This window comes from Ziziphus jujuba, chromosome 2, assembly GCF_031755915.1.
Source record: "Ziziphus jujuba cultivar Dongzao chromosome 2, ASM3175591v1".
Classification (NCBI taxonomy): domain Eukaryota; kingdom Viridiplantae; phylum Streptophyta; class Magnoliopsida; order Rosales; family Rhamnaceae; genus Ziziphus; species Ziziphus jujuba.
In genome coordinates, this window is record NC_083380.1 from 24,557,082 (window position 1) to 24,583,343 (window position 26,262).

The 26,262-nt window shown below is 34.4% G+C and overlaps 2 protein-coding genes across 5 annotated transcripts; both read left to right on the plus strand.

The window, feature by feature from the left end:
- The first annotated feature begins 12,764 nt into the window (after nt 1-12,764).
- On the plus strand, nt 12,765-19,775 carry LOC107407568 (diacylglycerol kinase 1). Of its 3 annotated transcripts, none has more exons than XR_007240766.2 (9): nt 12,765-12,958; nt 13,732-15,146; nt 15,650-16,016; nt 16,728-16,804; nt 17,099-17,218; nt 17,416-17,580; nt 17,924-18,061; nt 18,528-18,880; nt 19,252-19,775. XR_007240766.2 is itself a non-coding variant. In XM_048473279.2 (9 exons), exons 3-9 carry the CDS (start codon nt 13,977-13,979, stop codon nt 18,675-18,677), a joined length of 2,187 nt encoding a protein of 728 aa, XP_048329236.2. In that variant the 5' UTR covers nt 12,765-12,958; nt 13,130-13,231; nt 13,732-13,976; the 3' UTR covers nt 18,678-18,894. The 3 variants fall into 3 exon arrangements, 2 of the variants coding, with proteins under 2 accessions (XP_048329236.2, XP_048329235.2); XM_048473279.2 differs by lacking the exon at nt 19,252-19,775 and adding an exon at nt 13,130-13,231 and having other exon boundaries at nt 18,528-18,894; XM_048473278.2 differs by lacking the exon at nt 19,252-19,775 and having other exon boundaries at nt 18,528-18,894.
- A 2,515-nt stretch (nt 19,776-22,290) lies between these two features.
- On the plus strand, nt 22,291-25,984 carry LOC107407569 (UDP-glucose 6-dehydrogenase 1). Of its 2 annotated transcripts, none has more exons than XM_025069818.3 (2): nt 22,291-22,409; nt 24,309-25,984. In XM_025069818.3, exon 2 carries the CDS (start codon nt 24,325-24,327, stop codon nt 25,765-25,767), a length of 1,443 nt encoding a protein of 480 aa, XP_024925586.3. In that variant the 5' UTR covers nt 22,291-22,409; nt 24,309-24,324; the 3' UTR covers nt 25,768-25,984. The 2 variants fall into 2 exon arrangements, with proteins under 2 accessions (XP_024925586.3, XP_048329243.2); XM_048473286.2 differs by lacking the exon at nt 22,291-22,409 and adding an exon at nt 23,146-23,478.
- Nucleotides 25,985-26,262: the final 278 nt, after the last annotated feature.

A 26,262-nucleotide genomic window follows, 5' to 3' on the forward strand; every position in this document is an offset into this window, starting at 1 on the left:
AAGTAAACAGAAGAAGTACTAGCTTTATTATTAATATTATTTGGCATTACAGTCATTACATTCAATTTGAACATACCATTGACTACATAGCCATTTCCCTCAAACATCCCATACTTGGACAAGATAACCTTGTCTGACTCAAACACTAAGCAAAAACCATGTTTGTTTAGCAACGATCCAGACACCAAATTCTTATGAATATCTGGAACATATAGTACATTATTCAAAGTCAGATCCTTCCCAGAGGTCATCTTCAGGACAATCTTGCCTTCTCCTTGGATTTCTAAATATGCAGAATTTCCCATGAACAACTTCTCCGCATCTGCCTTTGGTTCGAAAGAGGTAAACATGCTTCTATCTGCACACACGTGGCGGGTTGCACCTGTATCTATCCACCACTCTCTTAGGTTAGAACCCATTAGATTCACCTCAGAAACAACAGCGTTTAGGTCATTTTCATCAACTTCTCTTGTGATGTGCTCCATCATCGTTGTCTCTATGTTCCTCTTTCTCTTCGGTAGTCTACAGTCTACCGCTCTGTGACCCATCTTATCACAATTGAAACATTTTTCTTGGAACTTGGCCTTCTTGGAGATGCCTTCTTTAGGCCCTAACTTGGAACTTTTTTCAGGTTTCTTCTTGTTCTTGGAGCTACTACCATGCTCTACAACATTAGCCTTTATTCCAGCCTTCATGGATCTTTTATCAGACCTCATATTGTCATCTTCTATTCGAAGCTTTCCAATAAAAGCCTCCATGTCCATTTCCTTTCTCTTGTACTTAAGATAATTTCTGAAGTCTCCCCAACTAGGAGGCAATTTCTTAATCATTGCAGCAACTTGAAAGGTTTCATTAATGAACATCCCTTTGGCAAGAAGTTCTTGGATGAGCACTTGCAGCTCATGTACTTGACTCATCAGTGGCTTGGTATCCACCATCATATAGTCCAAGAATTTGCCTACCATAAATTTTTTCGGACCCTGCATTCTCAGTCTTGTATTTCTGGTCCAGAGTTTCCCATAACTCTTTTGCTGATTTCGCACCACAATACACTCTGTACAAGGTATCAGATAGGCCATTCAGGACATAATTTCGACATAAATAATCGGAATTCTTCCACGCATCCATCGCCATCAAAGTTTCTTTGTCACTTTTTTCATCACTTGGAGGTTCATCCTTAATTAGGAACCTCACAAGGCCCAGAGTAGTTAAGTAGAACAACATTTTCTGTTGCCACCTTTTAAAATTTGCTCCATCGAACTTCTCAGGTCTTTTTGCGTGGCTTGCAGGCGGAAGCACTTGAAAAACAGGAGTCTGTGAAGGCACTTGTGCAGCAGGCACATCTCCACTAGCCATTCCTGTATTTTTCACAAAAACAGAAATCAATTAGTTGTTATTTCTATTTTAACAAACTAATTTAACCAATTTCCAAAAGGAAAACAGACAAAAATATGATTTTTAGAGTTTCTGTATACACCACAAAAATTACTGTATACACCCACAAATTACTGTTCACGTTTCATTATTGTTCACTGTCACTATTCACTACCACGTGTCACCATGTGATACTGCCAAGTGTCGCACTGAAGACCGACACGTGCCACACTCTGGGATGGCCACGTGTCATCTGCTACTGATCGACATGTGGATCATCCTTAGCACAGCATGTGGCTTGCTTTGAACGTGACACGTGTTGCCTGTAACAGGTAAACACATGGCACTAGCAAAGGCAGACACGTGGCTCCCATGGAATCCGACACGTGGAGATGTGGTTATGACATGTGGCTTCACTACTGTATGACACGTGGCCTCGCCACGGTGAGCCATGTGTCATCGTTTCATATTGCCACGTGAAGCTCTCTTAAAGCGACATGTGGCATGTCTAGTTGGGCCAAAATTTATTGGGCCTGGGTTTGGACTGGGCTTGGTCTGAACAGTAGCCTGTTCTAACCATGGGCTGGGCTTTGGAACTAAGATAGGTCCACTAAAATTTAAAATTCAGGCCACTGACCCAGAAACCTAGCCAAACCTGTTTTTCCGACCCGTTAACCCTTTTTCTGACCCATCTTCAACCTCCAGCCAGATTTTTTCAACCCGTTTCACTGGTAAACGGATTTTTTGGACCCGATTCACTACTTTTCTTGCTTGTTACACTATTTCGGCACCGGTAAATTGCTCGAAAAACACCAAAAGGTTTAGAATTTCATGGGCAACTCAATTTTAGGAAAAAATTTTGATTTAAAACAAAACTAAATATTGCCCAAAAAATTCCAAACCCACGAGAAACAAATTTTTTTTTTCTTCATTTTTCAAACCCGATACACAAAAAATTTGAAAACTCTAAATATCATAAAATCATGGGCATCAAATTTACTAGAATAAAACAAAATAAATAATTAAAATAGAAGCCCCTCACCAAGTTGTATACGGGTTTGAAGATAAGAAATTAAAAACATAAAATATATAAATATATTGCTTTCATACCCAATAATAATAAAGAGATGAAATAATAGGCATGTATAAAAATAAAACCATTTAAATAAAATTCTTTTAATTAAACAAAACTTAAAATAACAACATACCCATTCATTAAATCTCCACGGGTTGAAAGCAATTATTTTTTTTTTCCTCAATCCCACATACATAAACATATATTCACGGAATAGTCTTAAGAATGTTATGAAAAATATACATAATATATGAATATATATGTGGAATGAAGATACAAATAAAAATACAAATAAATGATCAAATAAAAAAGAAAATAAATAAATAAAAAAGATTGGGAACCTGTATTTTTCTAGATTTGATCTACTTATTGAAATATTGGTCTGAGGCCTATGTGATACCACAGTGTCTTTAAGACTATTCCCATCCCACCGGTGCTGGTGTTTTCCGACGACGGTCTCCCAGGATACAACGGATTCAAAATCTCAGACAAAACACCACCTGGATTTCCCTCGAACTTTCAGAGTACCTGATCTTTACCACACTCACTAACCAAAATGTGCAGAAAACTAATTTTTCTCTTTTTCTTCTTTCCAAATTGATTCTCTCGTTGGGAATTATTATTCCAAAAACTTGTTTTTTACTAAAAATTCATCCATCAAGTCGAAACCCATGTTTGGAAAGTTAAAAGGCCACATATAATGCACATAAAGGCCCATTAGAGTCCATTAATTTAAAATCATTCAAAATAAAAAATAAAAAAAATGTTGCAAACGTTACAGATTCAACATTTTGAAAAGTTTAAGAACTAAACTATTAAAAAAAAAATTTATCTAAAGACTAACATGTGGATTGTAGTATAGTTTGAAAACCAATTATGTAATTTATCATAATTTGTTAATTAAATTAAATACCCAAAATTTTTAATTTAAGACCAATGAGAATTAGTTTTGTTGTTAGGTAAATAAATATTCAAAATTTTGGGAAAGGATTTTCTTTCCATCTAGCCTTAGAATTTTAGACTTTAGAACTAATGGTAAGGAGGTAATTGAAAAAGTTTTATTTGGAAAAGGATGGATTTGCCCTTGGATAATGGAAATGAAATTAAGGTGGGAAAGGGTAATAAGGTAATCGTGCAAGCAAATTCCTACTAAAAGGACCAAATTGGCCTTCATCCCTTCACCACTTACCCATGATCTTCACCCCTTCCCAGTCAAAACTTCTTTTTTCCCTTTTTTTTTTTTTTGGCTGAAAATTTAATTATAATTTATTTAATTATAAATAAAAAACCATAATAATTTTTATTATTTTGCCTAAATTTTTTTTATTAATATTTAATAAATTTTAAAATATTTATTAAACTTGAAATATATATGGAGAAATACTTTAAAAGAAAATCAGCATCCGATGAATCATCACCATCATAAAAAAGAATTGAGAATAATTCATTACAAAGTTCTATAGAAATCAACTTGGCAAAGCTCCCTGCTGATCCTAGTTGAAACCTCAAATTTTGAATTATAATCTTAATGTTTGATATCAAGTTAGAATGGCATATTTGCAAAAAGGTCCTTGGCAGCTTAAGAACCACATTTTTCCTCAAAAACAATTTGGAGAAAAATAAAAAAGATTTAATTCTACTTTGTTAAGTGAATATCTTAATTGGTTTGAGTATAGTACATTAAAAGATGTTGTATATTGTCTATGTTGTTATCTTTTTAAACCACAAATTAGAAAACAATTAGGTAGTGACTCTTTTATTGGCGAAGGATTTTTAGATTGGAAGAAAAAAGAAAAATTGCAAACTCATATAGGTAGATCAATAGTGCCTATAACCAAACTCTATTCAAATATGAAGCTCTTTTTAATCAAAACCAACATATTCAAACATTTTTATGCGAACAATCAGATGAGACAAGAAAGGAATGTCGTATTTGCATAGAAGCACCAAATGATTGTATTAAATTTCTTTTACAACAAGGGCTGGCAATTCGTGGGCATAATAAATCTAAATACTTAAGAAATAAAAGTAATTTTCTTAAACTTTTATAATAGTTGTATGATCATAATGAGGACATAAAATCTATTTCACTAAGAAATGCTCCAAAAATATGAAATTAACAACATCTTGTATTCAAAAAGATATCATAGATGCTACTTTAGTTGAAATTATAGGCTCAATTAAAGAGATATTGATGATTTGTTATTTTACATTCTTATAACATATCTTTAAGGGTGCAAATGACTATTGTTGTAAATTATTTGTATAAAGTACAAGTTATTGAGTGATTTATGGGTGTTAAGTATGTCACAGACAATACAGCTCTTTCACTTAAGGAATCTATTGATAACTTTTTATGGAGTTCAGCCTTTTATCTCCTAAAGCCCAAGCTTATTAGGGTTTCAACCCTAGAAACCCTAGAGAGAGCATTATACATAGATGCTCATTTTCAGTCTTATAACAAAACACACAGTATAGACAATACAGGTTTTGAGAGAGGCTGAGAGAAGTTTTTTTTATGTATAAAGTTTATAGTAAATAATACATCCTTTTCTTCTTAATTTTCATGTTTTTGTCTCACTTTATTTTTCTGTATTAGTTTTGTGTGTTTTTGGTGATTAAAGGATCACAACAAGCGGTATCAGAGCCAAGATTCAGGTATAGGGTTTGGCATCCAAAAGCTTAAACAAAGCATTTGAGCATACCAAGAGGTAGACCTCACCGAGAAGAAGAGAACGAGTCCAACCGGATTGCCATCTGGCGCTGCACTCACCCCCATGTGCCCCTCAAAGTTTTTTGCATGTTTTTACACACGGGTCAACTCTCAAGTGCCACCCATGCGCCATCAGTTGAGCCCAGCCGCAGTCAAGCCGAGCCGAGCCGAGCCGCAACCGAGATTTGGGAAGAACCAAGCCGAGCCCTGAACCAAGCTGAGCCGCAAGCAGAGCCGAGTTGAGCCGTTGAGCTGATTCAAGCCGAGCCCCACCAAGCCGAGAGACAAGCCGCTGAGCCGAGCTGTGCCACATCATCCTCCACCTTGCTGCCATGTTTCGCCACATCATTAGCCACGTCAGCACCGGTCCATACTTTTCTGAAATTGCAGAAATACCTCTATATTTTTGGTATTTGCAGGTTTTTCTAGAAGTTTTGATATTTGCAGATTGGTTTAGAATTTTTGGAAATTGCACTTTAACCTCAAAACTTTGAAGATTCAAATTTTGGCCCGTGAAGAGTCAAACCTAACATTTTTGACCGTTTCAGACGCCTTGGTGGACTCCATTTTTCCAAATTCAGCTCCAATTTTTTGTAAGACCAAATGTCAATGGACGAGTCACATTCGGGAGCTATGACCAAGTTTGCTACCACCAACTATGCACTTTGGAGATCTCGGATGGAAGATCTTCTAAACAGCAAGGATTTGTTTGACCCCTTAGATGCTGAAGGAAAGAATCCCAATCCCACCAAAGAAGCGGAATGGAAGAAGATGAACAGGAAAACAATTGGTCAAATCCGACAATGGATCAACCACAGTGTCTTTCATCATGTTGCGTAAGAGATGGACGCATACACCTTCTGAAAGAAATTGGAGGACATGTACCAAGCCAAGGCTGCTTGGAATAAAGCCTTGCTGATGAGGCGTTTGGTGAATTTGAAGTTGAAGAATGGAACTTCTGTAGCCGAGCACACCAATATGTTTCAGAACTTGGTAAACCAGTTGTCTACTATGAAGTTACAACTAGGGGATGAAGAACAAGCACTTTTACTTCTTAGCTCTCTTCCAGACATCTGGGAGACACTAGTAGTCTCTCTCAGCACTTCGGCCCTGAATGGAAAACTTACCATGGCTATGGTAATGGATGTCTTATTTAATGAGGAGGCCAAGAGAAAGGACATTGGCAATGATCAAACACATGCACTTATCACAGAGAAATGGGGGAGACAGTAAGAAGGTACTCATGATAGGGGGAGAGGCAAGAGTCAGAGAAGAGGCAGATCCACAGATGGAAGGAGGCCAACATACAGTGTCATTATTGTGGTCAAGAAGGACACTTCAAGAAGTACTGCAGGAAGATGTTGCGAAAGCAGGGGCAGAAAAGCAATCAGCCGAAGAAGGATGGTGAAACTTTAGTCACTGTCAGAGGAGAAGTAGCATATTGTTCCACACATGAAGAATCATGCCTTTACACTTCAAGCCAAGAAGTCGAGTGGATAGTTGATACTGCAGCATCCTACCACGTTACTCCGCACGTAGAGTTTTTCAAAACATATAAAGCTGGAGACTTTGGCACAGTGAAGATGGGAAATAGCAGCTTTGCTAAGATCGTCGGAACTGGTGATATTCAAATAAAGACCAAAATTGGACATATAATTACTTTGAAGGATGTCCGACATGTTCCAAACCTTCGGCTCAATCTACTCTCAGGAATAGCCTTTGACAAGGAAGGTTTTGGCAACCATTTTTACAATAGCACATGGAAAATAACAAAAGGTGCTATGGTTGTTGCTCGAGGACATATTTGTGGAACACTTTATAAGCCTCATGTGAAGATTTGTACAGATAGCTTCAATATTACAGAGAGAGACGTATCTCAAAATTTATGGCACTAGAGACTCGGTCACATGAGCGAGAAAGGGTTGTCTACCTTGACAAATAAGAAGCTCATTACTATTTCCAAGGATGCTATGCTAGATCCTTGTAATCATTGTTTATATAGTAAGCAACACAGAGTCTCATTTAATTCCTCTTCAACGAGAAGATCAAAATTGCTTAGTCTGGTGCATTTTGATGTTTGTGGACCTTTGGAAGAGGAATCTCTAGGTGGCAACAGATATTTCCTGACCTTTATAGATGATGCTTCTCGGAAGGTGTGGGTTTATTTTCTAAAGACGAAGGATCAAATTTTAGATCACTTTAAAGAGTTCCATGCCATAGTAGAGCATGAGACAGGAAAGAAGCTGAAGTGTCTTCGCTCAAACAATGGAGGTGAGTATACCTTCCAAGGGTTTGATGCCTACTGTAGAGGACATGACATTTGGCATGAGAAGACAGTCCCTCGCACCCCACATCATAATGGTATAGCCCAGAGAATGAATAGGACGATCATGGAGAAAGTCAGAAGTATGAACAGTATGGTTAAGCTAACAAAGTCATTCTCGAGAGAAGTTGTTCGTGCCACCTGCTATTTAATTAATAGATTGCCATCAGTACCACTGAATTTTGAAATTCCAGAGAAAGTGTGGTCTGGTAAGAATCCCTCATACTCTCATTTAAGAGTATTTGGATGTTTAGCCTTTGCATACGTATCCAAGGAGCTTAGACAGAAGCTTGACACAAGGACTACTCCATGTATCTTTATTGGATATGGAAATGAAGAATTCGGATACAGATTATGGGATTTGAAGGTAAAGAAGGTTATTAGAAGCAAAGATGTGGTATTCTAAGAAAATCAGACTATAGAAGATTTTGAGAAGCCAATGAAGTCTTCTAGTACCAGCGCCCATGATTTTATTCTTGATTCAGCACCAGCACAACCCGCCACAGATGACGATGAGGTGTATAGAGAATTACCAGAAGCAGAACAGGAGAGAGAAGAGGATATTAAGCAGGGAGATTCTTAAACACCAGAAGCTGCAGGACTATCACAATAGTTAAATGATGGTATACCTCTCCGAAGATCTGAATGAGGCTGTGTTCCGTTAAAGAGATATCTAGAATCTCAATATATTTTACTTACTGAAAAGGGGGAGCCAGAGAATTTTCAAGAAGCTAATTCTTATCAAGAGAAAGAAAAATGGCCGGATGTAATGTAAGATGAGATGGAATCTTTGCAGAAGAACCATACCTATGAGTTGGTTGAACTTCCAAAGGGAAAGAAGGCACTGAAGAACAAATGGATGTTCAATCTCAAGAAAGATAGCAGCAGACATGTGGTGAAGCACAAAACCCTTTTGGTCGTCAAAGGTTTCCTTTAGAAGAAATGAATTGATTTTGATGAGATTTTCTCACCAGTGGTGAAGATGACTTCCATATGAGTTATTCTTGGTTTAGTAGCCTGTTTAGACCTAGAGCTTGAGCAGATGGATGTGAAAATAGCGTTCCTTCATGGTGATCTATATGAAGAGATTTATATGGAGCAGCCAAAAGGTTTTGAGGTTTTAGGAAAGGAGAACCTCGTTTGCAAGCTAAAGAAGAGCTTATATGGCCTCAAGCAAGCACCTAGGCAGTAGTAAAAAAAGTTTGACTCTTTTATGGTGAGTCAAGGATACAAGAAGACTGATGCAAATCAGTGTGTTTATATTCAGAGATTTTTAGATGGAAATTTCATTGCACTATTACTGTATGTCGACGACATGTTGATTGTTGGACAAGATGTAATGAAAATTAGTCAGCTGAAGAAGGAACTTTCTAAGCCATTTGATATGAAGAACTTGGGACCAGCTCAACAGATTTTAGGAATGCAAATAGTCCGAGATAGGAAGAATCATAAGTTGTGCCTATCTCAAGAGAAGTATGTCGAAAGAGTGATAAAGAGATTTGGCATGGAGAAAGTCAAACCAGTCAGCATTCCATTGGCCAACCATTTCAAGTTGAGTAAGAGACCATGCCCTTTATCTAAAGTTGAGATAGAGGAGATAGCTTCAGAGCCTTATTCTTCAGCGATGGGAAGTCTAATGTATGCAATGGTGTGTACTTAGACCGGACATTGCAAATGTAGTTGGTACCGTGAGCTGATTTCTTTCAAATCCTAGAAAGGAACATTGGGAAGCAGTCAAATGGATTCTCAGGTATCTTAAGGGTACATAAAAAATATGCTTGTGTTATGGGGGAGGTGATCCAGTTCTACATGGCTATATAGATGCAGATATGGCCGGAGATCTTGATAGTAGGAAATCTACTTCATGTTACATTTACACTTTTGCTGGAGGAGCTATGTCATGGCGGTTAAGATTACAAAAATGTGTAGCTTTATTCACAATAGAAGCAGAATATATTGCCGTAGCGGCAGCTGGTAAGGAGATGTTGTGGTTAAAATGTTTGCTCCATGAACTGCGCATAAAGCAGAACGACTACAAGATATATTGTGACAGCCAGAGTGCTATGGATTTGAACAAGAATTCAATGTATCATTTCCGAACAAAGCATATTGACTGAGCATAAATTGTTCAGGTTGGTGAAGATTCACACAAAAGAGAATCCAGCAGATATGTTTACAAAGGTTGTCACAACAGAGAAGTTGAAGCTGTGTAGAGACATAGCTGGTTTAGAAGGTGGGTGACCATCAAGTTTTTGAAATGAGGCTGGAGGGGGAGAATTGTGGGGTTCAACCTTTTATCTCCTAAAACCCAAGCCCATTAGGGTTTCAACCCTAGAAACCTTAGAGAGAGCATTATAAATAGATACTCATTTTCAGTCTGGTAATAGAACACACACTATAGACAATACAAGTTTTGAAAGAGGCTGAGAGAAGTTTTTTTTATGTATAAATTTCATAGTAAATAATACATCTTTTTCTTCTTAATTTTTGTACCTTTTTCTCTTTTTATTTTTCTGTATTAGTTTTGTGTGTTTTTGGTGATCAAAGGATCACAACACTTTTTGTTTAGATATGGCCACAGCATATCTAGATTGTCAGATATGATGGAGTAAGCCATAAGCAAGGTGAGTTTAATGATATTAAAACAATCATAATGAAAGAAAATAAAAGAATATTTTATATTCATTGTTTTACTCATCAACTTCAATTAACACTTGTGGTTGTGGCAAAGAGACACGGAAAGACCATTAGTCTTTTTACAATAGTTATTAATGTAGTGAATGTTGTTGAAGCATCAAAGTTGTTGTGATATTCTTTGTAAAAAACATGGTGATAAAGTTTTTAAACTCTATTTAATTGTAATCTTTCAAGTGGGCAAAGTTTAAATAAAGAAATTAATCTTAAATGACTTGTTGACACACAATGGAGCTTACACTATGTAACTTTAATCAACTTGATTTGCTTGTTTCCATCAGTATTGAATTTACTTAACTTAATAACGGACAGATGATCAAACTTAGAATAGAAATATGAAGTAAAAATTCTAGTGGATTTTATTCATACATTCAATTTTCTTTTTAGTTTATTTATGATGACAAACCATTGGCAACTTCAAATAATCTATATAAGCATTGCAAAGGAAAGAATAAGATATTGTAAATACTATGAAGTTAGTTGGAGTTTCTAAAGAACAATTGCAAAATATGAACTTAAGTGATTTTGATTCTTTACGCCATAATGTGCATTCTTTTTATGAAATTCTTGAGATTAAAGTTCCTAACATAGATAGTATGTTTATGACTCAAAAGCAAATATAGTGAAAAACTTATGAAATTACATACGTACATAATTATTATGTTAATTTGTTTTATCATATGACAGATATACATATCCAAGAATTGAATTATTGTTTTTCTTAGAAAACTGAATTACTACTTTGTGTTGGATTTTTAAATCCAAGTAATTCTTTCTCATCTTTTGATAAACAAGAATTGATCCACCTTACTCAATTTTATCTAAAAGATTTTGGTGAAAGAGATATCTCAATGCTTGAAAATCAAATTGAGAAATATATTATAGACATAAACTCTAGTACCGAATTTTCTAAATTGAATGGAATTGGTGATCTTGCATAAAAAACGGAGAAGAAAAATAAAAATAAAGTTTAACCATTAGTTTATTTACTATTGATATTGGCCTTACTTTTTTCCATAGCAACTGCCATTATCGAAAATGTATTTTCTGCTATGAATATTATAAAGAATAAATTATGCAATCAAATGAGAAATCAATGGATTAATGATTGCTTAATTATATACGTTGAAAAAAATATTTTTAAAGGCAGTGAAAATGAAGTTGTTATGAACAGATTTCAAAGCATGAAGAGTAGGACAATTATAAATTTGTTGAGAAAAAAATTATATAAATTACTCTTTTTATATTCATGGATAATTATATTTTATCTTTTATTATTAATATTTAAGATTTTTCAATTTTAATATATATAATTTTTTTTAAATTTCAATTATCTCTAACAATATTTTCTGAATCCGCCATTGATTTAGAATGGAATGTGGTATACTTTGAAATGCAACCATGCCAATTCCCTTTTTGATGGTGTTTCACTTCAATTGATTTTAATAGAAGTACATATCATCCCTCGTCGTAAGAGCAAAATCGACGAGTCTGTCGGTAAATCACGTTGTAGTAATAAATACTAACATGCGCATGCTATTTAAATACGCCAGGTGCGTTGTGTCCGAGATCGGTGAACTGTCAAGTGTTAGAGAAGCCACGATGACTGTGCAGTGGGACCCAAATTGACATTCCACCCGTTGCCTTTCGCCACGTGGGGCCTCCAGAGATAGATTCGTATCTCTACGCACCCTTGCGTTTTTTAGACTTCACCACCATAAGAATCTTTCTTCTTTTTTTTTTTTTGGCTATTTTCTTAAATTAAATTTATAATTAATAAATATGCAAAATAAACAATAGTTTTAGATATTTTAATATTAACATGAGAGATTTGCTTTATCTATATATATTTTTATATTAATTTGATTGTGAAAATTATAAAGCAAGATGCTACATCTGATATAGAGCTTACAATTTTGATGTATAAGAGAAAATATATTTTATTTTAATGCGTTAAAAATAAAATGAAAAAGGGAAATTTTTTAACTCTGTTATATCTCATACTTTATAAAAAAAGTTAGTTTTATTTTTAATAAAAAAGAAGTATAGTTTTTTTTTTCTTAATTTTTTTAAAAAAATAGTGACAAAAACGAGAAAGTACAACCAATATGCTATTAATGAAATAATCTGCGTTAATGAACTTAATAAAGTAGATAACAATAAATGCTTTTATATTTGAACGGAACCCATTAATATGTAAATGTTGGATAGAAAAATTATATTCTAAAATTCCTTGGTGTGAAAAAAATGGGATATGAATTTATAATGTTAAATAATTAAATTAGTTATATATTATAAAATATAAAATAAATTATATTATTAATTAATAAATTCATAAAAACAAAAAAATCCAGTTCTAAAAAAACAATTAATAAGATAAATTTAATACGATATCGTATTAAATTTTGTTTTTATTTTCTTTAAAAAGATTATTTTAGTTGTAATAAACAGTGTTTAGGATTATTTTACGAGTAATAGGATCCAATGCGTGGTCAAAAAAAAAAAAAAAAAAGGACTTCATTTCTTTCCAAAAGCATTTTTTTTAAAATTGGCACTTTAAAAATCGCGTGCTTTTTTTTATTTTTTTATTTTTAGCTTTTTTATTTTTTATTTTTTAAATTTTTCCTTGAAATTAGCATATTTGAATAGCCTCGGATTCAAGTTTAGCACCGATTCTCAGGTATTTTATGGGTTCTCTCAAACTCTTCCTTCATCTCTCTGCTTCTGTGGATCAAGCTCCTAGGGTTTCCTTTGCACCTCTCATTCACACCGCGTCACTGTGAGTTTCGTTTTTTTTTTTTTTTTTTTGTGGCAGAAACCAAAAAAAAAAATTGTTTTTCCTTTTTGTTTCTGAAGTTTTATTATACATTTTCAGTGCCATGTTCCTGTCTTTGATATGCAAATAAGCTAGTTGGTTTGGAGTTAACGGATGTTGTTTTGGTTTATATAGGATAAAAGTTTGTATTGGAGTTTTTGGTTGTGCAGAGGGCTTTGATCTAAATTACTAATTCACTGTGCAAGAAAACAGCCCGAGGGAGCATTTTGGTTTAAAGTATTGATCAGTTGTTAATCAGTTTTTCCTCCTCTTAACATTTTCTCTATTTTTGGATTCTGCTTTTGTGTTATAGTGATTGCTTGTAGGATATTCTTTTTGGTTTGTTCCCTAAATTATTTGTATGGTGTTGACTGATGATTGTAACTCTTTTTGGGCAAAGATGATTGTAAATCTTGAATATTAATTTGTGAATTTGAGAAATGCTGATAGAAATGATGACTGATTTTCAGTGCAACCATGGAAATCGAAATTATCCTTAATGTTCCTATGCATGGGGAAATCCGTGTGTAAATGAAAAATGAAGCATGGTTTGTCTTTTTCCTTAAGCAAATTATCTACTTCATCTGACCAGTTCCGGAGTTACATCCCAAGCATATACATATGTGTGTTTGTAGCATATGTTTATCTGTTAGCAATGATAGAGTTAAACTCTATTTGTATAAGAGTTCAAGTAATGTACACTGATTTATCAGGGGGTATTTTTGGTGCTTTTGCAGGTAATTTCTTTGCCCCATAGTTTTCATGTGAATACCACAGATTTGGATGACAATGCATGATAGGCTTTGAAGATCCTCTTTCTCAAGAAATTGGATGGAGAGCTATATTTAGTTACATATGTCAAAAGCACCAGAGACTCTTCTGTTTCATCACAAGTGAAACTAAGTACGATGTTGAATTGAATTTTGAAATCATTTTATTGCTTATGCAGTTGCATCTAGAATAGAAAAGAAAGTCTGGAGGAATGGATGATGAAAGAGAAATTGCGATATCGTTACCTGGTTGGAACAACCGGAATCCAACAGATCGTCTTTTTATTATTTCTTGCTTTGTTGCTGCCTTAGTTGGAATTTTAACTATAGCCTACACAGCCTTCCAATGGAGGAGAAATATTAATCTTTGTTGGATGAAAGCCATAGCAAGATCAAAGAAAAACCCGAAGACAAGGCATAAAGTTCCTGTAGCTCCTCATACTTGGATTCTAGAATCTGTATCTCGTGGAAAGAACTTGAACTGCTGCGTCTGCTTAAAGTCGATGTCCCCTTCTCAAACTCTTGGGCCTATAGTGGCTTCAGATAGTTTTATTCACCATTGTAGCATTTGTGGTGCAGCAGCTCACCTCAATTGCTCTTCTAGTGCACACAAGGATTGTAAGTGTGTATCTATGGTTGAGTGTGAGAATGTGACGCATCAATGGGCTGTCCGATGGACTGAGGTCACTGACCAGCCTGATGAAGCTTCTTTTTGTAGCTACTGTGAAGAGCCATGTAGTGGGTCTTTTCTTGGTGGATCCCCAATATGGTGCTGCTTATGGTGCCAACGATTGGTTCATGTTGATTGTCACAGTAGTATGTCTAATGAAACAGGTGATATTTGTGATTTAGGTCCATTCAGAAGGTTGATTCTGTCACCACTCTATGTTAGGGAATTGAGCAAGAATCCTGCTGGCAGTTTTTTGAGCTCAATTACTCAGGGAGCCAATGAAATAGCATCTTCAGTACGTGCAACTATTAGGAGTCAGAGCAAGAAATACAAGAACCTCAATGAGACCTCTGTTGACACAGAAAATAGCGGTAGCATCATTGATATGTCTACAGAAAGCAGTGCTGATACTCACCAAGCCATTAGTGGTTCTCATGGAACTGAAGAAAACTGTAATGGTAACTCAAATGTAGATGATAAGCCTCAGGACGGTGACATAGATAATAAGTTGGATTCAAAGCCTAGTTTCAAAAGAACCTCCTCAATAAATAAAAAGGATGAGTCTCAGGTTTTGCAGATGAAACAGAAGTATGAGTTGAAAGATTTGCCATCAGATGCAAGACCCCTATTAGTTTTTATCAACAAGAAGAGTGGGGCTCAGCGTGGGGATTCTCTAAGGCTGCGACTGAATATTCTTTTAAATCCAGTTCAGGTTTGAGATATATTGCTACATAATTTTTTATGAGTGTGTGTTTTACATCAAATTTGTTAATTTCACTTTCTTTGTCTTAGTGGGCTTGATTAAGTGAACATATGCATATGCTATTGTGTGGAAAAATGAGTGTACTTTAAATCGTGCAACTCTTTCTAAAGTAAAATATGAAAGACTTGGAGTAACATCATATGGAAATAATAAAGTGTTCTATTTTCATAATTGGATGGAGTCAAATAAGCTCGTTGGATTAGGCTTGATAATATTTTATGGGATGGCTACCTTTAAATTTATAACTAACTCAAAAGAACTCTCCACTTTGATTGCTGTTGCAAAATGCAACCTAAATACGAACTCCAGTTGTTGCCATTTATCAACTTGGACAAATGGGGCAATTGTCATATTTTGTTTTCAAGGATTTTGGTCAGCTTTTTTCTTTTAATATTTATCATATTGACACATTCTGCGTCTTAATGTTGCATTTGCTTTTGCTTCTATTGTAGGTTTTTGAATTAAGTTCCACACAAGGACCAGAGGTAGGTCTTTATTTATTTAGAAAGGTGTCTCATTTCAGAGTTCTTGTTTGTGGGGGAGATGGTACTGTTGGTTGGGTTTTGAATGCCATAGACAAACAAAATTTTGTTTCTCCTCCTCCTGTTGCCATTCTTCCTGCTGGCACTGGAAATGATCTGGCTAGAGTTCTGTCATGGGGAGGTGGTTTGAGTTCGGTGGAGCGGCAAGGAGGTCTTTGCACAGTGTTGCATCATATAGAGCATGCTGCAGTAACCATTCTAGACAGGTGGAAGGTGACACTTGTAAATCAACAAGGAAAACAACTTCAACCTCCAAAATTCATGAACAATTATCTTGGTATGTAAACATTTTTTTTTTTTGGGGAAATATCCACTTTACTTGTGTAGGTTATTTTAAAGTGCCCTTATTGGACGCTTCATTATACAAATGTAGTGAACTTGCATTGGTTACTTGCGTTGCTGTCTCTCGGTTGTATTGGTATCAATTGCATTTTTGTTGCATGTATATATGTATTTATTGACCTGATATATGGCTTAACTTTCTCAACTTAATATCAAGAGTTCTATCTAATATCCTGCATTGTCTTGGTTCCTATCTGTTTTTCATCAAATAGCAACTAGTTATGCTGTCCATTTGTACCGTTGTAGAACTTTCTTTGTGTACAACTAATACTTTTCAATATGAAAAAATATTAACATATGAATAATACATGTTTCAGCATTGCATAAGTACCCTTATGGTGTTCTAACTTCCAACAACATATGTTTCCTTTCTTTTTGTACAACTAATATTTTTCAATATGAAAAAAGATTAACATGTGAATAATACACGGTTCAGCATTGCATAAGAACCCTTATGGTTTCAAGTTAAAAAAAAAAAAAAAAAAAAAAAAATGTGTACCCTTATGGTGTTCTAACTTCCAACAGTGTATGTTTCCTATTAATTACATACTTTGACTTTTGTACCCCATTATTTTCTGACCACAATAAATGTCTGGTCTGTCAATTATTATGCACTATGTTGATGAGCTGACAAGATTCATTGCAGGAATTGGTTGTGATGCAAAGGTTGCTCTGGACATTCATAATCTACGGGAGGAGAATCCAGATAAGTTTTATAACCAGGTATTTAAACCTCATTACATTACAGTCAAAATATAAATTGTTAAGTATCTAAATCTAAGAAAGGAATAGATTATGCCTATTGGAATCCATGATCACAAACACTTATCAAGAGAAAAGGTAGCAAATAAAAAATAACATTGTATATTTTATCTCCAATCACTTTGAAGCAATTCTTAAATCTGTATTTAGTATTTATCCCTCTGGGTTTTTTTTCTTTTTTTTTCAATATTTTTATTCTAGTTGAGTTTTCCTACGTTCTTTGACCTATGTTATTTTGTTGCAACTTAACTGCAGTTTATGAATAAAGTTCTTTATGCAAGAGAAGGTGCTAAGAATATTATGGATAGGACATTTGCAGATTTCCATTGGCAAGTACGAGTTGTAGTGGATGGTGTTGAGATAGATGTCCCTGAGGTTAGTATAAAAAATGATTTCAACAATAAGCATAAAGTAGTATTCTTTGCTGATACACAATCATCTTCGTACTGGTGCTTTGGTGTCTTAATATAGATCCTTTTTTTTTTTTCTTTTTTTTTCCCAATGCGATTCAACTCTCCGAATGGTGACTATAATATTGATTTTACAATCTTTAACATTATTGTTACTGTCAGGATGCAGAAGGTGTACTTCTTGCAAACATTGGAAGCTACATGGGTGGTGTAGATTTGTGGCAAAATGAGGATGAAAATTATGATAATTTTGATCCACAGTCAATGCATGATAAAATACTAGAAGTTGTCAGCATATCTGGGACATGGCACCTTGGGAAGCTCCAGGTATACTGCATATTTAAGCTATAAAGCTAACTCTCTATTGTTGCTATATGGGTTCACAGTTAGTGTTTTGCAATTTTTTTTTTTTTTTTAATTGTTTTTTGTTTATCTTTATTTCCTTCCCTTCTGGCCCACGCAACCCCCAAAATATTAGAATCTGTTAACTTTTTGCTTAAATGAAGTGATGTTTTTAGCCAAATATTTATTTTGCTGTGTATTAATTTTCTGGTTGTCCTTGTATTTGATACAATGGATTAGCATGTTCCTGTAACAGCTCGATTTCTTGTATTGACTATGTGGAAATGTTTCTGAAATGCTGTTTTTTTTTTTTTTTTTGAGGGAACAGGTGGGGCTTTCTCGTGCTGGTAGGCTTGCACAGGGTCAGTCAATCAAGATACAGCTCTGTGCTCCATTTCCTGTTCAAATTGATGGAGAGCCTTGGTTTCAGCAGCCATGCACATTGATCATATCTCATCATGGCCAGGTCCTCTCTTTCTCTCTCCATTTGCCTTTACATGTAGATGGATTAACACGTACTTGCATGCACACTTCTCCCAATAAATACATCCTTCATGTCAGCGTCGCATCAATCATTTTGTCATTTTGTTTGTTATATTTCCAATATCCTTCATCATTTTCAATGAGTCATTAATAAATCAAGCTTGTTCTGCCATTGTTCTGCCTGTGTTTGTGTGTGTGTTTCAACTTCGTTATTACTTGTTCCATTAGAGAAATTAGTCAACTAGGAAAAAATGTTTTGTTTGGTTGTACAAAATTTTTTTTTTTTTTTTGGTTATTTTTTTAATTCCCGCCCCTCCACCAATTTTAATTCAATGTTTGATTAGTTTTGCCATTGCATAAGCACTAAGCTATACATTATATTGCTTGGACTAGTGTTACGTTTGATTAAGCATAAAGGCGATTTGCTAACAACATCTAAGATGGCACAGGCCTTCATGTTGAAGAGGGCTGCTGAGGAACCCCTTGGTCATGCAGCTGCCATAATCACTGATGTCCTTGAGAATGCAGAAACCAGCCATGTAATCAATGCTTCACAAAAACGAGCTCTTCTTCAGGAAATGGCACTGAGGTTGACGTAGAGGTTTTTTCTTGTACTCCTGTTGTAGTTAGGGTTTTGTTTGTGGTTTCTCTTTTTTGTTGAAAATATTTACATGTTCTACCCTGCGATTACAGCACATGTATCTTGCATTTCAATGTTATATGTTGTGGTGTTGAACTTGATGCTTTCAGCTGGAGCATATTGTATATGAACCTTGTTCAACATCAATGAAAAGCAAATTTTGTATGTTTTCCCAACCCTGAAAAATTTATCATTTTATTGTATTTTGTTATCTTTTTACTATAACTGACTTGAGTTGAGTGTTGGTGTTCTGGCTTAAGCAATGGGAAATAAAGTCACTGAAGATTGGGATTCTGACCCTTAATTCATCCATTCTTTCTTTCTTCACCATCTTGTATTTGTTTTTGTTTTCATTTTCATAGAATATAGAAGTTATACATACACAGCGAAAAGGGAAAACTCCGGTCAAGCAGTTGTCTGGGAGATAATAACATTATGCTACACAAAGATAACAGCAAAAGCTTGATTAAAATACATAGAACCTGTATTTGCTTATTGTTTACCCTAATTTTTTTTCCCTATTCCTCATAAAGCCATGCTTCACCTTCTTCCATAACCACGTCACAACTCCCGTAGCGACCTCCCCAGCACCTTTTTTGCTCGGCTTGTCATCATGAGCTGTATGGGAGATTCTCGGATGTGAAATTCTCTTTGGCTTCTTGATGCTCTCTCTGTAAAGGCGATCTAAGCGCTGTCGGTAGAAAGGTGACGTTAACGAGCACAGGTAAGGAGATGAGAACATTTTCGAACCTTGAATGGCTTTATTAAGCTGTTCTGTTACTGCTTGAAACTCATAGGAATCATACAGGGTGCTGCCATTATATCTGGGGCTGAACCTCAATACGGGGCTCATGGCTTGGGATTTGACGTGGTTTGAACTACTTCTCGATGACTGTTTTTCTCTTGGGATTTCTGTTCGGTTGGAAAAGCTTCCCATTTTTCTTAGCCGGAAAGTATTAAGAATTGTGAGGCGTTTATGAGTGGAAGATTACATTGAAAGTAACGTTGGTTAATGAAATGCTTAACAAGAAAATTGCATTGCTTTATACGTCTTTATGTGGCATGTTCTCAAATGGAGTGTCATTGTGGTTAAACTCATAAGTCAGCGTTAGACAATATCTGGCATGAGACATGAGTTAAAATGGGTTTTGAGAACTTTTTTGGTGAATTTGTCGGGACTCTCAGGATTGAGTAAAGTGATTCATGTCGACAGAATTTTTTTTTTTTGTTTCTTTTTTTTTTTTTTTTTTTCCTTTTTTTCTTCTATAAAAATGATCAATCAGAAAAAAGATAAGGGGATAACCGGGTGGTAAAATGTCAAGGATATTATTTATTTATTATTATTATTTTTTTTGAAATGTATGTTAAGGATATTTGGATGATTAAAATATTACCGTAATATTCCCCCCCCCCCCCCCCCAAAAAAAAAAAAAAAAAAAAAAAAAAAAAAACAAGATATTACCGTAATAGTTGGTTGAATGAACTTCCATCCGTTAAGCTGGTTGAATCACAGGGACTATTAATAATGTGTGTGTTGGATTTTCTTTTTTTTTTTTTTTTCTTTTCTTATCGTTTTAGAATATTAAAAGTGGAGAGTTTCCAACTTTGAACTTGTAAAATAATTGCTTTGTGATTAGGTTGTTGCCATAGGAACATATGGTTCGATGTTAATGGTCATTATTAATAAGAAACACAAATATGATACCATAAAAAATCTAGAAGCATTTTTTTTAGGATAATCTTAAAAATTACTTTCAATGGGACAAATGGAAGGAAAATGCATTATATATGGTCGGATAAATTATAATTAATATATAGGTATAATATTTATATATATAGAAAGATGAACAACATCGTTGTCATTTAGAGCGTTGAGTAGTAGCATATTGCTTGAGATCCAACCAAATAGAAGCACTATATATCTTATTATAATTTATAAACATTCCATATGCCTGCTCCTAATTCCTCGTTGTTCGCATTTCTACAATTTGAAACATGTATTCTTATATTGAAGTCAACCAATTTAAAACATATAAAATTTTTTACATTCGAACTTTGTTATTTTCTAGTTAATCTCATGACACTGAAAGATAATGCATTCATAAGATTTTAATTGGATTTTGTTAAAATTGAATATCCAAATGTGAAAACCACCTTTAAAACACATTTTCTAACTCATAAAAAACCCAAAAAAAAAAAAAAAATTACAAATCAAGTTATCAAATAAAGGCTTTATGTTGTCTATACAAGGATGATCCATTCCATTAGCAGAACCAATATTTTTTTTTTTTTTTGACAATAATTTTGAGTTGGATTCCCTCATTTCTATGCCCCCTTCTTTTGGCTGAGTAAATATAATAACAAAATATTCCTCTTGACGATCAATCTTGGGTACAAACCATAATAATCAAGGAGACAATGCTTTTTATTTATTTAGTACTAAAAATATGTCAAAAATTAACAACTTAACATCCATATATATATATATATATTTTTTTTTCTTCAATACCATCCATAGATTTTTTTTTTTTTTTTGGGTCATAATACCATCAATAGTTAAAGAGACAACCTAAATGGCCTAACATTCCCTCCTTCTAAAAATTAGGTCCAGTTCGTTGTAAAAATAAATAAATAAAAATAAAAAGTTAGGTCCAGTAAGTCTTTCCTGTAGTAATTTATGTACGAATCTAATGGTCTAGCCTTTTAGATCAGGTTATTATTCAGAAATATGCCAATCCCCACCAAACACCACATTGTATTTGCAGGCTATATTAGTTCCTTTTTACTTTTTTTTTATTTTTTTATTGTTTTTATGATAATTGACAATTGATAGCATTTAAAAATATGTATAGCTAACTTATTAGAGTTCAATATTGCTAATTTCAGTTTATATATTTTTTTTTGTTAAAAAAAACTTATTTGGTAAAATATTGAAACTTGTAATTTCTGATTTTAGAAGCAAAAAATATAATATATATATCGATTATAAAATGAACAACTTTTTTAAAAAAAGAAAAAAAATTATCTTTTAAATAACCAAAAAAAAAGAAAGAAAGAAAAGCATTTTTTTACAACTATTTAGCATGAGAAAACAATACCATGTCCTGTAAGCCAATTTGGTAAGATTTGCAAATCACATTTAATAGAAAACCAAGTTGCAGCTGAAGAAAGGTGATTTTCTGTCTAACTAGGGAAGTTTAGAATTCAACCATGGATCTAAAAATATGATGGGCTGTGCACATTTCCAAAACAAGTCAAAATGCTTTTTTTTATTTTTGGAGTCAAACCAACCACAGTTTTGAAATTTATGCCAGTCCACCAAATCCCCGTTTTGGACAACCTCAAACTTCTCTGGGATCTCCTTTTCTTACACGTGTCACCAACCCATTGAACTTTCATGTATAACTTTTTTTGATAATTCATTGTAACAAAATCAAGTAAATCCATTTTGGTCAAGTAAAACAAAGACGTAAATCAAGTTAATATATATTTCTTTTTGTAAAAGCAAATTAAGTTAATAAACATTCAAATTTTGTATATATAGTCAGTGTTCAGGAGGCTAAAGGGTGCCCCTCCATTTTTGGTGCTCTAACCATACTCTCTCTCGCTTTTCTCTTTTATATAATTTTTTACTGTCTACTTCACGCTTTCCATCAACTTTTTTGGTGCTGATTTGTGGCATTTTTCTCAGGTAATCAACACGTTAATCTTCATTGATTGCTTTTGAATAAAACACTTAAACTGTCACGAGATGTAATATTCTAATCCCATGGCTTTGATGATGCTCCGGATTATTGAACCCCACCGAGCATGTTGTTTTCCGGACTTTCATGCCTCCTTTTTACCTTGAAATGGTTAAAAAAAAAAAAAAAAAAAAAAAAAAAAGTTTTAATGTTTAGTTAATGACCTTATGCACAGGCCCAAATAAGATATTGAAAATGCTTTCAATTTTTTTAAAAGATGAAAGTCAAAAAAAAAAAAAATATTCCTTTTGGATTATTATGGGACATGGATTTTGTTTGAAATTGTTTATTTCTTATATAAATTGATTAAAGTAATGCAAGTCTAAATATCTTTGAACGCGCTTTTGTATTCAATATTTTTCTGTTATTATGACTTTAATGAGGTAGAGTTCCATATGATATTTTTCTGTCTTCTCTAAATTCCCAAGTAAATATATATTGTATAAATCTTTTCGTTATAACTTATTGGGATTTTAAAAAAAAAAAAAAACATTTATAACCTATTGGATGAAGATGAGAAATTTAAAAATAATAACACCATTATTATTATTATTATTTTTTTTTGCGTGAAATGATGATGGTACAGAGACGCATGACTTTAGTTACGAGTGGAATATGTATACATTCATGAGAAACTGATGTATTATTCTTGGGAAATCTGAATTTTGTGGTTTCTGTTTTTGCAAGAGAAAAAGAACTGAATGGGTGGGCTGAATTTTCCCTTGTTTGTCACTAAAAGGTGTTTTTCTAGGCAACATGATTAATGTTCCATTCCAGCTTACTAATCTGACTTTGCTTTGGTTCGTGAAAGTGCATAAAAAAAAGTAGGTAGATCTTAGATTTGGCTTTAGCCTTTTGGGTATTTAAGGAGGTCCTAGATCTCCTTGCTTTGCTGTACTAGTTGGTGGTCTCTTCTATTCGTCATAGAATAGATAGGGGCCCTTTATTATTTATGTACCTCCCCACTCTTTCCTGTTTCAATAGTTCTTCTTGAAGTTTCTATAGATATAAATTAAGGTACCATGCTCTGAATTTCAAAGCTCCTGAAAAAACCATTATTGGATTCTTGTTCTTGTCTATGTATGTCAAAGCTGTTTGCTTCAATCTTTTACATTTGTGTTTATAGAATATGTGTTCTTCAATCTTTTACATTTGTGTTTGTAGAATATGTGGTTCTTTTTTGTTATAAGTTACGCTTTCTAATGCTTTGATGTACTGTTTCATTTGATCTATGAAACATATTTGGTTTCTCTAGATTGTGATTGTTCTAAGCTTTATTTTCACAAATGGGATGTGAATAAGATAGGCTTGTTTCATTGGTAGATTCTGTGATTTCCTTACCACTATCACATTATGTTCCTAATCTGCACAATGTCCACGAGGCTTGAACATCTATAATGTAAAATACATACATACATATTTGTTTATTTTGTTGTCATGCAATCTGAAAAGCTAAAAAAGGATTAAGCAAGTTTTACTTTCTTACTTTGATTATGAAATTCTATCGAAGATTATCATCTTTTGGGAGGACAGTGTAATTATATGTTTCTATTTTGTCTAACTTTTGTCAAGTAATGCCACAGCCAGCCCTTTCTCTTTCAGAACCCATTCAAATGCATTTTCCTTTCTTTAGCCTCCATTTTTTTTTATTTCATTGAAAATTTTGACTCCCATTCTGATAGGCTCGTTTTTTATATACCATTGTACTTTCTGGTCATGTAATAATCAAATTAGGCAGCCTTTTGACAGTAGCGAAGGTGACAAGGATGCTTCTTTGTGTGGAAAATGAGTTTCATATTGTTGGATTACTTTCTTCTTTTTATTTATTTATTTTTTTTTTTTTTCAGATTTTAACTGAAAAAGATGGTGAAGATATGCTGCATTGGAGCCGGCTATGTCGGGGGGCCAACTATGGCTGTAATTGCACTCAAGTGCCCTTCGATCGCAGTAGCTGTTGTTGACATTTCTGTTTCCAGGATTGCAGCCTGGAACAGTGACCAGCTTCCCATTTATGAACCAGGTCTTGATGAGGTTGTGAAGCGGCGCAGAGGAAAGAATCTCTTCTTCAGCACTGATGTTGAAAAGCATGTGGCAGAGGCAGACATAGTCTTCGTCTCGGTTAACACCCCAACGAAAACTCAGGGTCTTGGAGCTGGCAAAGCAGCAGACTTGACATATTGGGAAAGTGCAGCCAGGATGATTGCTGATGTTTCAAAGTCCAACAAGATTGTTGTTGAGAAATCAACTGTTCCAGTGAAAACTGCTGAGGCAATTGAGAAAATTCTGTCCCACAATAGCAAAGGGATCAAATTTCAGATTCTCTCGAACCCTGAGTTTCTTGCTGAAGGGACTGCAATTCAGGACCTTTTCAAGCCTGACAGGGTTCTGATTGGTGGTAGAGAAACCCCTGATGGCCAAAAGGCAATCCAGGTACTGAAAGATGTATATGCTCATTGGGTACCAGAAGACAGGATTTTAACAACCAATCTTTGGTCAGCAGAGCTCTCAAAGCTTGCAGCCAATGCATTTCTTGCACAGAGGATCTCATCTGTCAATGCTATGTCTGCTCTCTGTGAGGCCACTGGAGCTGATGTCTCACAGGTTTCTCATGCTGTTGGCACAGACACCAGGATTGGACCGAAATTCCTCAATGCAAGTGTTGGCTTTGGTGGTTCTTGCTTCCAAAAAGACATACTCAATTTGATCTATATCTGTGATTGCAATGGCTTAGCTGAAGTAGCAAACTACTGGAAACAAGTTATCAAAGTGAATGACTACCAAAAGAACCGATTCGTGAACAGGGTTGTGTCTTCGATGTTCAACACGGTTTCAGGTAAAAAGATTGCCATTCTTGGGTTTGCATTCAAGAAAGATACCGGTGATACAAGGGAAACCCCAGCCATTGATGTTTGCAAAGGGCTATTGGGGGACAAAGCAAGGTTGAGCATATATGACCCACAAGTGACTGAGGATCAAATCCAAAGGGACTTGACAATGAAGAAATTTGATTGGGATCATCCAATTCATCTGCAGCCAATGAGCCCCTCTGCAGTGAAGCAAGTGAGTGTAGTTTGGGATGCTTATGAGGCAGCTAAGGATTCGCATGGCATATGCATTCTTACTGAGTGGGATGAGTTCAGAAAACTTGATTACCAAAGGATTTTTGAATGTATGCAGAAACCAGCATTTGTGTTTGATGGTAGGAATATTGCTGATGTTGAGAAGCTGAGAGAGATTGGATTCATTGTGTACTCCATTGGGAAGCCATTGGATCCATGGCTCAAGGACATGCCCGCTATGGCATAAGAAGGAAATTTCTTTCATGACGTTTGAGAATGAGTTGGAGCTGAGCTTTCAGAATGCAATTTTATTTTATATTTTATCTTTTTTATTTTATTTTTAAATTCATCAGCTAATCTGAACTATTTGAAAACACATGTATTAACAGTTAGTTCTACAGTCAATGTTGCATTTTCTTTTCTAAATTAATTTTCAATAAAGCAAATTTTATGACATTTTTACTGCCTGCTGTTTCATGCATCTGAAGTGGATGGTGAGATATGATTTTCATATAGATTTTCACTTGTTTTTATCTAGCCTTCTAAACCCTAATTTTGCATATTATATTAATTTTTTTCTAAGATTTTAAATTCCCTATTAGTGTTTTTTGGAGAAAAATTCATTTTCGTTGACAAGGATCTAGAATTTGAATCCTTATTATACAAACAAAAAACACATGAAAAAGGTGCAATAACTTATGAAAGCTATTTTCAGATGATCTTTTTCTTGTAATCAAATTTT